Source organism: Diabrotica undecimpunctata, chromosome 1 (assembly GCF_040954645.1).
Source record: "Diabrotica undecimpunctata isolate CICGRU chromosome 1, icDiaUnde3, whole genome shotgun sequence".
Lineage (NCBI taxonomy): Eukaryota > Metazoa > Arthropoda > Insecta > Coleoptera > Chrysomelidae > Diabrotica > Diabrotica undecimpunctata.
The window spans coordinates 149,970,249-149,987,664 of record NC_092803.1 but is presented as its reverse complement, the minus strand read 5'-3'; the positions used below and the strand labels follow the sequence as shown (position 1 = coordinate 149,987,664).

The window sequence follows — 17,416 nt, the reverse complement described above, 5'->3', positions numbered from 1 at the left end:
CGTTTCAATTTCCACTTCGGAAATCGTTATAAAAATACAAACATTGGTAAATTAAACAAATTTTGTTTTTTTTTGTTACTTGGAGAAAAATTCTTCTATAGTGTATTTTTATGTATGAGAGAGTAATAAAACAATAAATTATGTATGCAAATCCCTAAACTGTTGATACGGGTGACTCAATGAAAAACAGATATTTGTCAACAAGTTTACAGAAGTATATAGGAAAATCATTTTAAATTGAGTATGACCACCAGGTATAAAGGTTGGAGCAGAATAGAATACAATAGTTGTGAGGCTTACTAATCCCTAAATAAGGTTGCCAGTGTCGGAGTGATGGAGGTTAACAGGTACTAATGAATTTGCAAGAAATATAAGATGTTTATTTTATTGGTTATATATAACCAATAAAAGTTTAATAGGTACCTACCTATTTGCAAAATAAAGTTTAATTCTTTAGATAAAATAAAACGTTTTATTTTATCTATTTGCAAAATAAAGTTTAATTCTTTGCCTATTTGCAAAATAAAGTTTAATTCTTTAGATAAAATAAAACGTTTTATTTTATCTGAAATGAGTGCATTCCACGAAGTAAGGGTTTCAACAATCAAACATTTAATTCTTTAATTCCAGGAATCTACGACAGTAATTGACTAGATAATTACCTTCTAAACATATTCCACAGAAAATGTGATAGTGGGTTTTTCCATTTTGTATATAGGAAGGTCCAAGTGGCGTATTCAAAATTCTTAACAGTTCACTAAAAGTAGGTACTTCAGTTGCAAGGTGCAGTTTATTGTGTATACTAGTATTATGGAAACTTTGGAAGTGCCGTGTAAACGCCGAAAAATTGGTCCTCTAACAGTTAATGAAAAAACATTAATATTTAATTGTTTTAAATCATTTACAGACAAACGTTTATGTGAAAGTGTTAATGAGACCGTTGAGTTAGTTAGCAGTACACTTGGTGTTGGGAAATCTACGATTTACAGAGTTATTAAAGAAGAGAAATGTGGTAGTTTTCAAATGCCACGTAATGCTCCAGGGAAACCAAAATTTCAAATAGAATATCATTTTAAAGAAGGACTTCGACGGAAAGTGCATGAATTCTTCTTTAGACAAGAATTTCCAACATTGGATAAAGTTCTTGTCTCAGTTCGAGATGATAAGGATTACCCAGAAATGAGTCGAAGTACGTTATGGAAACTTTTAAAAGAAATAGGCTTCCGCTGGAAAAAGAATCCCAGAAAGTCTATTTTATTAGAAAGAATCGATATTGTCATATGGAGAAGACATTTTCTAAGAACCATAAAGGAAATGAGAAACCAAAAAAGAAAAATATTTTATCTTGATGATACATGGATCAACGAGGGTCATACACCAAATAAATTTTGGCAGGATGAAACTGTTACAAGTCAAAGGCACGCTTTTGTAAATAACTTATCTACTGGTTTAAACCCACCATCAGGAAAGGGACGCAGGCTGATAATAGTACACATTGGCAGTTCAGACGGTTTTGTTGAAGGTGGTTTATTAACTTTTGAATCAACTCGTACCGGTGACTACCATGAAGACATGAACGCTGATGTCTTTCAAGAATGGTTCGAACAAATGATAGATCTTCTTCCTAAGAACTGTGTAATAGTAATGGATAATGCAAGTTATCACTCCAGACTTATAGAAGGACTGCCCACAACCAAGTGGTTAAAAAAAGACTTACAGAATTGGCTGAGTTCAAAAAATATTACGTACCATCCCGGATCTATAAGAAAGGAACTTTATTCGTTGTGTGCCCTTCATAAAGAAAAATTTAAAAAATACGAAATTGATGAAATTGCCAAAAATCGTGGAATGACAGTACTTAGATCCTTACCATATCATTGTGAATTAAACCCGATTGAACTGGTATGGGCACAGATAAAGAGTGAAGTTTCAAGAAAAAATACCACTTTTAAAATTCATGATGTTAAACAGTTGTTTTTGGAGGCCGTATATAATGTAAAACCTGAAAACTGGGAAAAGGCAGTAAATCACACTATTAAAGAAGAGGAAAAAATGTGGAAGCTGGACAATATTACTGATAAAATGATCGAGCCAGTTATTATAAATCTTGGTTCTGAAAGTTCATCTTCTGAATCTGATTTGGATTTGTAACAAGTAGCTGTAAGTTTTATATTAATATTTTTATTCATCTATTTAACATACCTTAGACGGTTTTAAAAACTCTTTTTCTCTTTTGTAATTTTTAAAAATTAAAAAAAATGTGAATTTTTTAAAACCCTTTTTAATGTAGGCCAGTCAGTTCTAATATAGTGTGTGATAAAAGAGGTCACTTTTGTTTACATACACATAACACTTTATAACACTGAAATAATTCATTTATTTTTTACAATTATTCAAAGTAATTTTTCAATTAATCTTGAGCACGCCCATGGAGTGGTCGGAGCTACCAGTTAAAATTATGCTAATTACTCTCTCGTTCATAAAAATAAACTATAATAATTTAATTTTATCTGACTCATTTATATTGACAATTCAGACATAAATTATACATTTTAAAGTAGACGACTTTAAAATGATATTGCCAATATTGTTGAGTTGCGTTCGTGGGACGACTTTACTTGTAAGATAGTTCATTCGATTACATGAAATCAACTTTAACTTGAGAATATCCGTCAGATAATATCTTTTTGTTGGACAGTTTTGAACAAGAGTTGTGAAACTATACAGAGCTTCTACTATTCCGAAGTCATTACGAAAGCCAAACTGTCCTATCACTCATATCTGCTTCACACTTTCTTTACAGTGTTTAGAGTTATTGGTTTTTGTTAGCGGAACAAAGGTCTATAGTAGCCATTCTGTAGGTATCTCATCAGATTTGTATATGTTGTTAAAGAGGATAGTTATTGCACTTAAATTGTCTTCATCTATAAGGTTAATCAGCTCGATGTGAACTTTATTTGGTCCAGGGACTCTGCCAGATTTTGAGTTGTTTAAAGCATGTTGGACTTCAAGTTTTAATATTATTTTCATCATCATCATTTTGGCTTTACAACCCTGTGTGGGTCCTAGCCTCCCCAAGAATTTTTCTCCAGTCGTCCCTATCCATCGCCTTCCTCCGCCAAGCACGTATTTCCATATTTCTCATGTCTTCTTATTAATTATTTATTATAATATTATTTTAGCTTCCTCTTTATCAATTTGTGTTAAGTCATAAATTAAGTTAACATAAATTGATGAAATTGACTGTAATATATTACATTTATATATTACAATAAAATTCAATAAAATCCTATTCTATGTCTATTACAGGTCCAAGCATTGATCTTCAAGACCAAGCAACCCACCACTTGGACATGTCTGCTCACATCGTTCGCAATGAAATACCCAGAGATTCTCCGGTACTACGGGTACTCTTTCACACCGGTACAGATCCTGGAGGCAGACGTCAAGTTCTTCTGGCCAGACACCACCAAAAGGTTTGCATCGTACTCCACGCTACTATGGGTACTAGAACATCTCTTCATGCTGCATGCAGTCCGGATGGAGAAGACGGAGTTTGCTTGGCTCAGGTAGAGAAGTTTGCATATAATTTATTATTATTTTTGTGACATCATTTAGAGATACTTTATATTACAATCTGGTCTTCCAAGAACAATTAGCACCTCCAATCAAACGCAATTTACTAAGAGAAATAAAAGATAAATAATCATTAGTGTTCCCAGTATTTTACCACAATCAAGTACACTACAGTTTAGCTTGTACATTCTCGCATTTTTCTTTGATTTTGTCCCAAGATACCTTTATATCCACTTAAATCGTTTATGTCTTTTAGTAGTCTATGAACTTAACAATATATTAACAATGCATTGGCTGGTAGGAGAGTCTTTATCGTAGACCTGTACAGAAAAATGTAAGTGAGTGTGGGGTAATAATGTACTTTGGCTACATTGGTGGTGTTGAACAAATCGTGCAGGGTATCATGGCATCAACATATGGTCTTGGAATCGCGGAAGTCTTACGCGATAAGAGTATAGAGTTGGTCGATGCGCTTAAAAAAGGAGAGTACAAATATGTTGCATTAAAGAGACTAGATGTATAGTGTAAAAAGGCTCTGATAGAGTCATTCTGATGAAGCTGCAAAGCAGACTTGTTAATACGAACACCATTCAAATTTACGCTCCAACATCAGAAAAGCCAGAAGAGGATATCGAGGAGTTCTACGCACTTGTACAAAAAGCACTAAAATATACCAAGAAGAACGAGCTTACCATCATAATGGGATATTTCAATGCCAAAGTTGACAAAAGCAGATTAGAAGACATCGTCGGACAACACGGCTGAGGCGAGAAAAACGAAAGGGGAGATCGACTTATAAAATTTTGTCCGCAAGAAGATTTTACCTGGTTTAGACTTCCCCCGAGACGACAACCCATTAGTGGGCCAGATAGAAAACTCAAACTAAAGAAACTCATCAAAAGTAAACCTAAACAGAACCTGGATTATGACACTCTAAAATACCCCGTAGTTCGTCAGAACGTAAGAGATGTAATGAGAGAAAAACTAGACACCGCTAAACAACAAGAACAGAGTATAAAACAAAAATGGAGTTATATCAAAGACGTCATGCTAATTGGGGGAAAAGAATATCTGAGAAAGAAAACAAGAATAAAAAATAAAGAATGGATGACTGATGACATTCTGCAGATGATGGACCAAAGGAGATTAATGAAAAACAGGGTCGCGAAGAAATACCAAGAAATCAACCAAACAATTGAAAAAGAAATACGAAGAGCCAAGGAGACATGGATCGAAGAAAAATGTAAACTAATCGAAGAGCTCCAAGTGAAACACGATCATATAAATATCTACCGAAAGATTCGAGAAGCCACTGGTCAATACAAGAGAAGAAACACACACCTCATAAACAAAGACGGGAACCTGGCGACGACAGTTAAGGAGAAGTTGGTGACCTGGAAAATGTACATCGAAGAACTTTTCTGGGACTACCGAGGTAATCTTCCAGAAATAAATTGCATGACAGGGCCGTCAATACTAGAAAGCGAGGTGAAAGCAGCTCTAAAACAGTCTAAGAGTGGTAAGGCAATATATGTTTCAGGTAATATCCCAAAGAAATGGCTGGCTAAAATTTCCGAACTATCAGCCTTATGAGTCATGTACTTAAGATTTTTCTTAAAATCATACATGCCAGAATTTACGAGAAATGCGAAGAAAATGTCGGTGAAATGCAATTTGGATTCCGCAATTCCATAGGTACACGTAAAGCACCTTTCACCTTAGAACTCCTACTTCAGAGATGCCGCAATGTCAGTTGAGATGTCTATATTTATTTTATTAACTACGGCAAGCATTTGACTGTTGTCAATGAACCAAGGCATATTTTGACATGAAACAAAAACACAATGCTTAGGAGACATGGTTGCAACCGAAAAATAAGGTTTTACGAAAATTCGCAAACGGAATTATTCCACAGGACGTTTCAAAGTTAGGATAATAAAACCACGTTTTAATTAACCCCGTACAATAAATCAAATATAAAATTTGATCAAAAAACTGAACTATACCAAGTTAAAATTTATAAATTTATACACAGTGCGCTAAAAAATCATCAAAATAGGGCTAAAAGTAAAAAAATTGAAATACTTTGAATTTGACCAAAATTTTCTCCGTTGCGTTTTTTTTGCATCTGAGTGTAGAAGTTTATTCATTTTTATTTATTTAAAGTACAAAAAAACGCACATATAAAATACTTCAAATTCAATTCATAATCAAATTAACCGGACAGAGAATCAATGAGGTTTATTGAATCCTTGCTTTTGAGTTGTATTAAATTCCTGACAAATAACTGCATATGTCGTAATTTTTTAAATGATTTATATTTTCGCATTCTGTTTAAATTACTGTAGTAAAGAAAACAAAAAATTGTAAACAAGTTGGGTTATGTACGTTTCCATCATGTACTATTGTATGAAACCGAATAAAATCCCAATCAAAGGAATTTTTAATTCATAGTCGTATGATAATTATGATTTTTTATGGCTCTATACTAGATTTTAACTAGTTTGCTGACATTCTCTCTCTCTCTCTCTCTCTCTCTCTCTCTCTCTGCATAATTTTAATTTAAGAAATTCTAAACAATGTTTTTAAAAGAATATTTTTCACTCAAGTTCTCCCTACATGTTATTTCTTAGGCTTTGTTTAGTTTAGGAGGTGATATTATTAAAACTAGATTGAACAAAGAATATTCCCAAAGCCACATAAGATTGTGTCAACATATTTCGTGGCTTCTCATTTAAAATTAACTATCGATTCCAAGTTATCGAAGCTTTCACGCATAATGTTATATTAATTCACTCAAGCTGTAACAGACCTTTTTGATAAAGACTGAGAAGGCAAAGAAACACATTAACTGAAGTGTGTTGCCATTATTGATTCAAGTTTCACACGCAACGTTAAAGTGGCACACAATGGTCATTTCGGCTAATCTACTGATAACGATATAAAACGCGAGTGGGTTGTTGGACGCTAAAAAAGGAGGAAACGTCTCGGTAATCAAGACACAAAAAATACGTCACGTTAGGGGTTGCCATTATGGAATATATTGTAATATGTATACGGTGAGTCATAAATAATAACTCGACAATAACAATAAGAATAATAATTTATATAATAAATAAGACAGAAATGTTAAAATCGCAGGGTTTTAAAGTTTGGAAAAATATGTGTGCTCATAAATCAAGCGTATTTCTAGATAAGCGATCTGAAAATTGGGCTATGTCTATGTTTTATTTAAATAAATAATATATTATTAACTTTGGATAACATTGTAGATCTAAAGAGATACGACTACAAATGAACCCAAATAAAACCAGAAAAATTATTAATTGCGCAATGGAAAATGTCGAACACTATAGCTACCTTGGACATATCATCGAGTTGCCTAAGAAAAACCTCTTCTTCTTCTTCTTCTTTTTTGTAGGCATGTCTGTTTTTCAATGTGTCTCCAGAAAGTTGTTCAATTGCTTTCGTGGTCTTCCCACTGATCGTCTTCCTATTGGGGAACCGTCTCTAGCCGTCTTTACTACTCTATTTGTTGTCATTTGGTTTATATGATCATTCCATTCTACTCTTCTATTTCTTACCCAGTCCTTAATGTTCTCCACCTTGCATCCACGTTGTATATCTGTAGATAATGTTTCTTTTTGTCCTCTCTGTGTCAGGTCGTGTTTCTGCCGCGTATGTCATTATTGGTCTGATGACTGTTTTGTAAATTCTGCCTTTCATTTCTTTCCTGATATTTATATTTCTCCATATTGTTTCATACAGGCAATCTGCGGCTCTGTTTGCTCTATTCACTTGATCTTCCTCTTCTGTTTCGAACTTTCCGTACGTAGATAATGTGAAGTCTAGATATTGAAACTCAATCACTTGTTCTATTATTTACCTTTCATGTCCAATTTACAACCATGCTGTTATAACCATGCATTTTGTCTTTTTTTTTGGGAAACAATTTTAATGTAACAACAAATATGTATTAACATTAATAAAAATATAATTAACATTAAGTCAACATCATTTAAAGGATTTTTACCCAATATTTAGTCTCTTCCCTCATGTATACCTGGTAAGTATTCATCCACGGGTTCTTTAACTTTGGTCAAAATTTCATATTTATGTTTGCCTTAACAAACCCTTAACTACAAACATTCCATTATTACCACGTAATAACAGAGCCCCGGTATTTTTTACCTGTCATTATAAAATGAAGTCAAATATAAAGTTAATAAAAAAAATGCATTATGCATTTTTCTGTAGTGTCTATATATGGGCGAACTGGTGAAATGGCTGATTTTAATAATAAAATACAAGATTTTTAAAGAATAATCTATTAAACTATAATTTTTGGTAACATTTTTGGTCTATTGAAACAGTCATAAATGCTATGAACAAAAATTTTGATTGTTTTTAAACAAATAAACCTAATATAGAATCATAAAAGAAACATAAAATAGCATTTACGAAAATCTATAGATCCATGAGAAAAAATCTGCACGAGGTAAAATTGTCAAAAAATTAAGTGGCACATTCCTTGCAAACTCTTGGAAACATATCGGAGTCTTGTACATTATGCAAATATAAGTGGTTTTTCTTTCTTCAGTGATTCAGTATCATGGTCTGTTCGTAAATACCTTGCATCTGAGTCCACATCACTTGCGCCAGAATAAATTTTTCCAGAGTCCATTTATTTACTCTTTTCTTAAAAACACAAAAAATATTATAAACAGTTCACATTTTACCAATATAAGACTAATTAAAAATACTTACTTAAAAACAGACCTCCGGTAAATTTTACCGGTTAAGATTTTTGATGTGCGCTATAAAAGAAAATATTCACAATACACGCAGACCGCTTTAATTAGCACTGTCACTGTTATACCAACTGCCCGAGAGGTACTGAGACGCATGAAATTGTAAGTGGTGGGTTTACCACGAAATCAGCGTTTTGGGACCTTCCACCGGTAAGAAATACCGGATCTCTGTATCTGTAGTTAAGAGTTAAAGTGCTGACACTTACTTTAGTTAACTACACTGATGATATATTCCGTTGATTTTCATTGTGCCGAGCTTTCGACATTGTCTCTGATGTCTTCTTTAGGACTTCCGAGGTCTCAGTCTCCCGAGCCCCCAGACACTACTACATTGATCAATAATCACTTTACTACTGGTAAGTAGTAAAGCATCAGGAGGATATCGAAGGCTTGGCGCAATGAAAATCAACGCGGTTCAACCCGGAAGACTTCTTAGCTCTAGGTTTAATTGTACTAACAGCGGAAATCTTTCGGAACATTTTATATTTTATTTCATGATGATTCTTATTTTACATAATACTATACTATGGTTGCTACTGACATCAGCTGAGGCATCTTATAATGTAAATGGGTTATAATGTAATCTATGATAGAGCTTTGTAAATGGGTGTTATTGAATGTATATTTGTGTTGATCTTTGTGGTCAAAAAATGTGATGTTTATTCTAAGTTCGTTATTCGTGCCGAAGTTTATCATAAATTCTCCATTTTCGTTTTTAACATTTTGATTATGTTTTTGCTTAATTCCGGGTATTACCTGATTGCCTATTCGAGCGTTAAAATGCCCCAATATTATCATCTTCCCTCTAACTTGATCTACTACTTGTTGTAATTCGTCATAAAACGTTTCCCTTGTTATTTGAAGCTCTTTATTTTCTGGGCCGTATATTCCGATGAGGTTTAGGTCTTCCTTCTCCATTCTTATCCTTGCTGCTACATTCCTTTCTGATATGTATCGACACTATTTGATGTGATTTTGGTACCTTTGGTGTATTAGTAAGGCTACACCTTCTTTGGCCCTGTTTTCTTTTACTACTCCACTGTAGATTAGTACGTAATTACCTAATTTTGATTGTCCTTTTCCTATCTTTTTTGTTTCCTGTAGAGCTCAAATGTCTATTTGTTTCTCTTTCAGCACTTTCAGCAATGAGCGATCTGATATTCCGTGTTTCATTCCATTCTCATCTATTTTTGATATTTTTCGCTTGTTCTTATTTCTTGCCGTAGTCGTCTTCATGTTATCAATCCGGTTCCGATGCTGTACATTGTTTCTTTGAGCAGTATTTGTTTTTACGATTGGTGCGTTGCTAACCTTGCCCATCATCCGCCACATTTTATCGGTGCTTGAAATCGGCTGTGGTAACCGCAGAGCTACTCAATCTAGTGTGTGGTTTGTCATTTGGATGTTTTGTGTAGGCAACAATGTATTTTGGAATTTTAATATAATTTTTGTCTGTAAGATGAGCTTCTGATACGAGCATAACCTCAATTTTCTTCTCCTCGAAAAAATTTTGATTTTTTGGATATTCTGCATTAGGTCACTGGAGTTACAGATACAGACGGCTATTTTATGCTTTAATAGTGACGTCTATTTTTTCGTTTGTGAATATTAATTGTGAACAACCTGTATAAACCACGTAATCTAAAAAATTGCTTTCCTTCCATAGAAGATTAAGTCGTAAAATAATAAAAGCAAACAATGAAAAAAACACGTTTTTCAAGTTAAATGGAATGACACAAATATCAATCTTCCAATCAATTAAACCAATTTCATCCCTGAGGTAAATTCCAATTTGCTCAAGTTTCTGTACGTTTCCAGCCCTAATGAAATTCCTTCGAGAACATTACTTCTAATATGAAAAGACTTAATGCAATATAGAATTTCTGGAAAATATGTAGGGGAGCAATAAAAATGTTTGTTTAAGTGAAGTATTATAGGAAGGATCTCTCAGGAACGGTGTTAGTAAACAAAGTTTATTAATAGACGTTATTGCTTTGAATGAATGATTATTAAATTCTCTGGGCGTTTGTTATTCTATCATTCAAAATAGAATTTGTGAAGTGGTAATTTCGAACAAATGATTTATGTTACGTTTTAATGAGTTAAATGAATTTCTGGAGTCAAGGATCTATTGATGGACCACTGTAAAAATACATGCAATAATACATTGAGAGTTTATTTTAAAAATTCTAGCGTACTGGATCTGTGTAACTCATCACAATACAGAGAAAGGACATAAACGTTTACCAAACTAACAAAAAAATGTCCCCAAATGTCTATTAATGTTTGAAATATTAGAAACCATACATAAACAGGGAGCTGACAGTTTAAGTAGGTCTTCTTCTTTTATTAAGAGTATTAAGACACAACTCTGCCTGTTTTTCAATGTGCCTGCAGTAAGTCAAGAGAGTAAACCCCTAAAAATTATACGAACAAGCTGAATTTTGCTGAGAATATTAATTTTGGGACCCCAAAAAAGGTGCAAAAAAGTTTACCACTTTTACCCCCGGGCTTCCCCCTAAAACCCCCTCGCAGGGCTGTAAAAACGCAAAAAAATCGATTTACCCAGAAACTGTACGCCGTACAAAAAAATGTTTCAAATAAAAAATGTAGCTGAGATAATTTTAAACAAAAATGTTTATGAGCATTTTTTGTGTAGAATGAACCGTTCTTAGAAACAACGCTTGAAGTGACCGTCGATTTTGCATGTCAGTTAAGCGCGCGAAATCAATGTTCAATAAAATTTGTATCAGATTGAATGTAAAATTCGATATCTTTTGATCCAAATGTTCTATCAACAAAAATCAAGATGCGTTTTAAAGACAAAGAAAACAGCTTTCGTATGCAGTGTTTATTAAGGTGTTAAATAAATTGACGTATCGTGATTTTTGCCATTTTTTACGATTCTCGTGAGATCAATAAAATTGATCACTTTCATTGACCAGTTGTAGTCAAATTTCCATTTTTAGAGATCAATCTTTAAAACCTATGGCATGAAATTTCAATTTGGAGTTGTGGTAACAAATATGAGACATTTGAAATATGAATAAAAAACGCAGATTTACATCGATTACAAACGATCACACGTCACGTTAAATGCATTTTTAAGAAGATGGTTTTGGGTATAGTTTATTGCAGAAGTTTTGTTTTTTTTTTAAACGTACTAGTGTAATTAAAAAAAAAAACGTTTTAAATGTTTTGGATCGTTTGTTGTGTGAAAGTTTAAATCCAGCGTTTTTTAAGCATATTTCAAATGCCTCACATTCGTTGCCAAAATTCAAAACTAAAATTTCATGCTACAGGTTTTAAAGGTTAGGCACTATAAATAGTAATCGAAACTTCATGGTGGCCAGTCAATGAAAGGCATATATTGTATTGATCTCGTGAGAATCATAAAAAATGGCAAAAATCGCGCCACGTTTATTTATTTAACACCTGTATAAAATCTGAGTTTATTTGCGGCAACCTACAAAAACTGCATACCAAAGCTGAACTCTTTACCTTTAAAACGCATCTTGATTTTTGTCGATAGGTTACTTGAATCAAAAGATATCGAATTTTTACCGTCGAGCTGATACAAATTTTATTGAACATTGATTTCGCGCGCGTAACTGATTTGCAAAATCGACGATCGCTTCAAGCGTTGTTTTGTAAGAGAAAAGTTCATTCTACACAAAAAATGCTTATAAACATTTTTGTCTAAAATTAGTTCAGCTACATTTTTTATTTGAATCATTTTTTCTACGGTGTACAGATTCTTGGTAAATCGATTTTTTTGCGTTTTTACCCCCCTGCGAGGGGAAGTTTGGGGGAAGCCCGGGGTAAAAGTGGTAAACTTTTTTGCATCTTTTTTGAGGTCTCAAAATTGATATTCTCGGCAAAATTCAGCTTGATTTTTAGAGCTTCAGTGGCATTTTCGTCTCTTACGACTGGAGTGTTATATGATCGTTCCATTCTACTCTTCTATTTCTTACACAGTCCTTGATGTTCTCCACCTTGCATCTATGTCGTATGTCTGTACTTCTACCTCTGTCTCACAGTATTTTAACATCAATTTTTTTTTTCAGTATTTTTATTTCTGCTGCTTCTAACATCCTTTTTGTCCTCTCTGTGTCAAATCGTCTTTCTGCCGCATATGTCATTATTGGTCTAATGACTGTTTTGTAAATTCTGCCTTACATTTCTTTCCCGATATTTTTATTTCTCCACGTTGTTTCATTCAGAAAACTGGGGCTCTATTTGCTCTATCCACTTGATCTTCCACTCCTATTTTGAGCTTTTCATAGCTAGGTAATGTGATGCTTAGATATTTGAACTCCATCACTTGTTCTATTATCTGATCTTCCAGCTCCAATTTACATCTTAGTAAATTTTCTGTTATAACCATTCACTTTGTCTTTTTTGGGGAAATTAACATGTTACATTTTCTGGCGGTTATATTGGATTGGAGCAGCATACGTTGTAAATCATCTTCACATTGAGAAAGTAGTATTGCGTCTGCATAGCAGATTATTTTAAGTTGTTTTTTTCCTATTTGGTTTCCTTTTTTAGTTCTTATTTTTTTTGTGTTGTCATTCAGTTAGAGTTGTTAGCTAGTATTGTAATATTGTTTGCTGTCTTGAATAAAGGTAATAAGAAAGAAGTGGAACAGTACAAACAAGTGTACTGATGGATCAAAAATCTCGTTTTGCTTTTTTTGTCGTTTTTTTTTGCTTTTAACGGTCGTTTAGAATTGTATTTAGTCTGAATATGAAATCTTCATTTGCAGATTTACTATCTTTATGAATTGTTGCCCTTATGTTTCAGCCCTTAAAACCTCCAAATATTTATTTAAGTCAGTCGAGAATTTAAGTTTTAGACAATCTTAGCCTAAACGTACTTTCTAAAACATTACTTCGTACACGTATGTATAGACAATACATATTTCCAAAGTCTCTTATAGAAAAATATAAACCAAAGAAATGGAAGTCTACCTCACATCTTTGTTGTGCTTTTGACTCCGTTTCATTGTACATTGTACGTTGTAAATGTACTAAATCTGATGTTTTATCATAAAAAAGTGTTTTATTAGGGCATTTAATTTTCTTACTTATTTTTTGTTTTTTTTTTTTTTTTTTCATTATTGCAATGTTCTAATATTTCTTAAATATAAACTAATGATAAAATAAACGGCCCTATAAAGGTAATGCCTTTTTAGAGGTTATTTGAAACGATTTATTTTCATTTATCTTAACTCCTAATGACATCTACCCTTGTATCCCTGTCTATTTTTCGTAATTTATGGTGGGTGTCGTATACGGGTTAAAAGTTATGTTTTCAGTATATGGCTAGTCATTTAACATTATGGGAAAGCTGCCACGAGGGCTGGCAGGAAATTATTCAGCTAATCAACTAATATATTATGTTAAGTTTTAAGATATCTTATCTACACACAGGATATGGGCCACCATATTTTCTGATTTTTGATTAAATATTTTTCACATAATAGTTATTTAAAGATTTAGAATCATCCATTTAAATTGATATGCTTCAATGTATATAGTACAGGATATGACGGTTGTCTACTCAGAATTCTTGTTATTAACATAGATTTGCTTATACTTTTAACAATAGGTCGAAAATCGGTCAAAGGTCCAAATCTACCCTATGTCAATATGTGCTTCTCCTGTGGTAGTGGTTACCTACTACCTCAACTAGGGGGTGAAAAAAGTTTATAAAAAAGAAACATGGTAGTCGCTAGAATAGTAAATTTTAAGACAAAAATGTTCTTTAGAGTTTTTCCGAAAAGTCAATATTTTTGGCGTTATTCGTGACTGAAATTTGATAAATTACACGCCAAAAAAGCATGTTTTTAACACCTCGTCTGTAACGTGTTTGGAAACCAAAATTCCTGTAACGCTGGGTCACACGGACCGAAAAATTATTACTTTATAATACTTTACATACTTTACATACTTTAAAATTAATTTGTTTTATTTTTTAATAAATAACTGAAAAGTTTAAACCTTTAACAATAAATGTTGTTTACGAATAACTTTTTGTGGGTTGTTTTTAACTAGTATCTTGTTAGTAAAAAAGTTACCAAAAAGTGCTAATTAGATTAAGTGATTTGATTATTGTTGAAAGTAGGCAAGCGATATTTTAAAAGTTTTGAGAAAAACGCCAGACAACTATTCTAAGCTAGACTTACTTATTTTTGATTATTTGTTTTTGAGTAAACCTAATCAGATATTGATAAGTAGTTATATTATAGTAAAACAAGGTCATTTTTTCTTTTTGTTTTTGAATAATTGTTATTTTTGTACATGTCACTTAGTCCCTTTCAACAATTTACAGAAAATAAAACTTTTTTTTCAAGAAATAATGTTTATTTCAAAAAAATTCAATAAAAATGGAAGTGTATAACCCATTTCCGTTTATTTTGTAGTTGACCAGTTAACAATATCATTATAAAATGGTTGGTGGTTTTCTGGATAATATTTTTACACCCGTTTAATATGATTTATTTTATCGCTTCTCGACCTCTGGCTAGAAAATATCTCCACAGTGGGTACCTTCACAACATTTTCCAGAATACAGCGAAACAGTGTCAAGAGATAGGTTTGGCTTAGAAGAACCATTTAAAATGTAGGAGTTAGAGCGAGTACTTAGTCAACAAAATAGCAGTGCCCCAGGTAAAGACAATATTTCATATTCCATGATATACCATATTCCTTACCACTATAAAATATCATTATTAAATATTTTTAATGACATTTGGAATGATACGTCACAAATTCCAGACAGCTGGAAGGAATATATTCTAATACCTATTAAAAAGCTGGGAAACCAGAAAATTGCAGTAGATCATATAGACCAATATCCTTAGTCTCTTGCTTCCTAAAGACGTTAGAAAGGTTATTAAAAAATAGAATTGAACATTGGTTAGAGCAAGAACATATTCTACCAAAATCTCAGTATGAATTTCGAAAATCAAAATCAACCCAAGATGCCATAACTCCCTTGGTCTCATCCATACTAATAAACTTTACTGATAATATGTATACTATGGCTGCTTTTCTTGATGTCTCCTCTGCATTCGATACCGTTAACTTGGACATTATCATAAAAAGCTATTAGACATCGGCTTCCCCATCACCACCCTTTCTGAGGACATTGTACACTAATAGATCAACCTTTTTAAAAATCAACCATTCCATCTCTCCACCACGTCTTACAAATATAGGACTTCCACAGGGTAGCATATTAAGCCCAATACTATTTATTTTATATAATATGGATATAGAAAATTGTATTAATAGCCCAACAAAAATTATTCAATATGCTGATGATGTAGTAGTTTACACAGCCCACAAATCATTGGATATATGTAAAAATAATTTTGATCTCTCAAAAGGTCATCTGGGAATAGGTCAAATTCAATTCCCTATTAAAAATTGTATAAAATATCTCGGTACTTATTTGGACAGAAAACTTCTATGGAAGGATCAAATTCATCAAGTCATAAAAAAGTCTGAAAATGCAATGAACATTCTAAGAGCCTTTTGTAGAACTAACTGGGGCGCTGATCCAAATGTAGCACTTTTATTTTACCGTACTATGATTCGTCCCATTTTCGATTCATCATCATCATTTTGGCTTTACAACCCTGTGTGGGTCCTAGCCTCCCCAAGAATTTTTCTCCAGTCGTCCCTATCCATCGCCTTCCTCCGCCAAGCACGTATTTCCATATTTCTCATGTCTTCATCGATGTTATCTAGGAATCTTGTTCTGGGTCTTCCTCTTCTTCTTTGACCAATAGGTCTATCAAGGAGCGTTTTTCTAGCTGGGTCGATTTGCTCCATCCGCATTACATGGCCTACCCACCTCAGACGTCCTATCTTTATGTGTTTTACGATATCTGGTTCCTGGTATATCCTATAGAGTTCGAAGTTGTATCGTCTTCTCCAGACACCATTTTCATTTACCGCTCCATAGATGCGCCTTAGTATTTTTCGTTCGAAACATCCTAACATGTTCTCATTGTTTTTTGTTAAAGTCCAGGTTTCTGAACCATATGTTAGGACTGGGCGTATTATTGTTTTGTAGAGTTTTACTTTTGTATTTCTTGATATAACTGTAGATTTAAAAAGGAGATTAAGCCCAAAATAGCATCTATTAGCCGTGCAAATTCTGCGGTTTATCTCTGCGGTAGTGTCATTTTCAGTATTGACGAGCGTTCCCAGGTATACAAATTCGTTAACTGCTTCGATGACGTCATTTTCTATAACAAGTGGCCGTAGTGTTTGTGGTTGCGTACCTATTTTCATGTATTTTGTTTTATTGGTGTTTATTATTAAACCCATTTTTGTAGCCGCTTCCTTTAATGCTACGTACGCCTCTCGTGCTGCGTTTTCCGTTCTCCCAACAATATTGATATCATCAGCATATGCTAAGATTTGCACAGATTTGTTATATTTTCGATTACAGTTGTCATTTATATGGAACTGCCGCAAACACACATTTAAATAAATTAGAAATACAAAAAAATAAATACCTTCGGCTTTGTCTTGGATATTTGAATTCTACACCTGTTAATATAATGGAAGTTGAGGCGATAGAACCACCTCTGAAATTTCGACGGGAGTTTTTAAGTGATAAATTCATTACTAGAGCCATAGGGAAAAATACTAACTATCTACAGGATATTCATATTTTATCAATTTTAGATCTAACTCATAAATATTGGACAAAGAAAAAATGTTCTCTTCTGGTAAATAGTTACTTGAGGATATCTCAATACCGACATACTTTCTATACGTATGAAAATCAAGTTTCACCTATGTATTCCCATATATTAGAAGAGCTTTTCTCAAAACATATTAATACCTTTTTTATGGACAGTAATTTAGATCCAGTCGCTTTTCAAGCATTTACACGGTATAAATGGCCAAATTATCAGTTTTACTTTACAGACGGATCTAAAGTACAAAACAAAGTAGGATGTGCATTATTAAATATTCAAAGTGGTTTTAAAAAATTATTGAAAT

The 17,416-nt window shown here is 33.0% G+C and overlaps 1 protein-coding gene across 2 annotated transcripts in view; it reads left to right on the top strand.

The window, feature by feature from the left end:
• Nucleotides 1–17,416, top strand: part of dtn (transmembrane protein 132C dtn) — a 165,263-nt gene that overhangs the window by 53,939 nt on the left and 93,908 nt on the right. For both annotated transcript variants that reach the window (XM_072520199.1, XM_072520198.1), the window contains exon 3: nucleotides 3,310–3,569. In XM_072520199.1, the coding sequence (XP_072376300.1) occupies nucleotides 3,310–3,569 (260 nt within the window). The remainder of the gene's footprint in view (nucleotides 1–3,309; nucleotides 3,570–17,416) is intronic.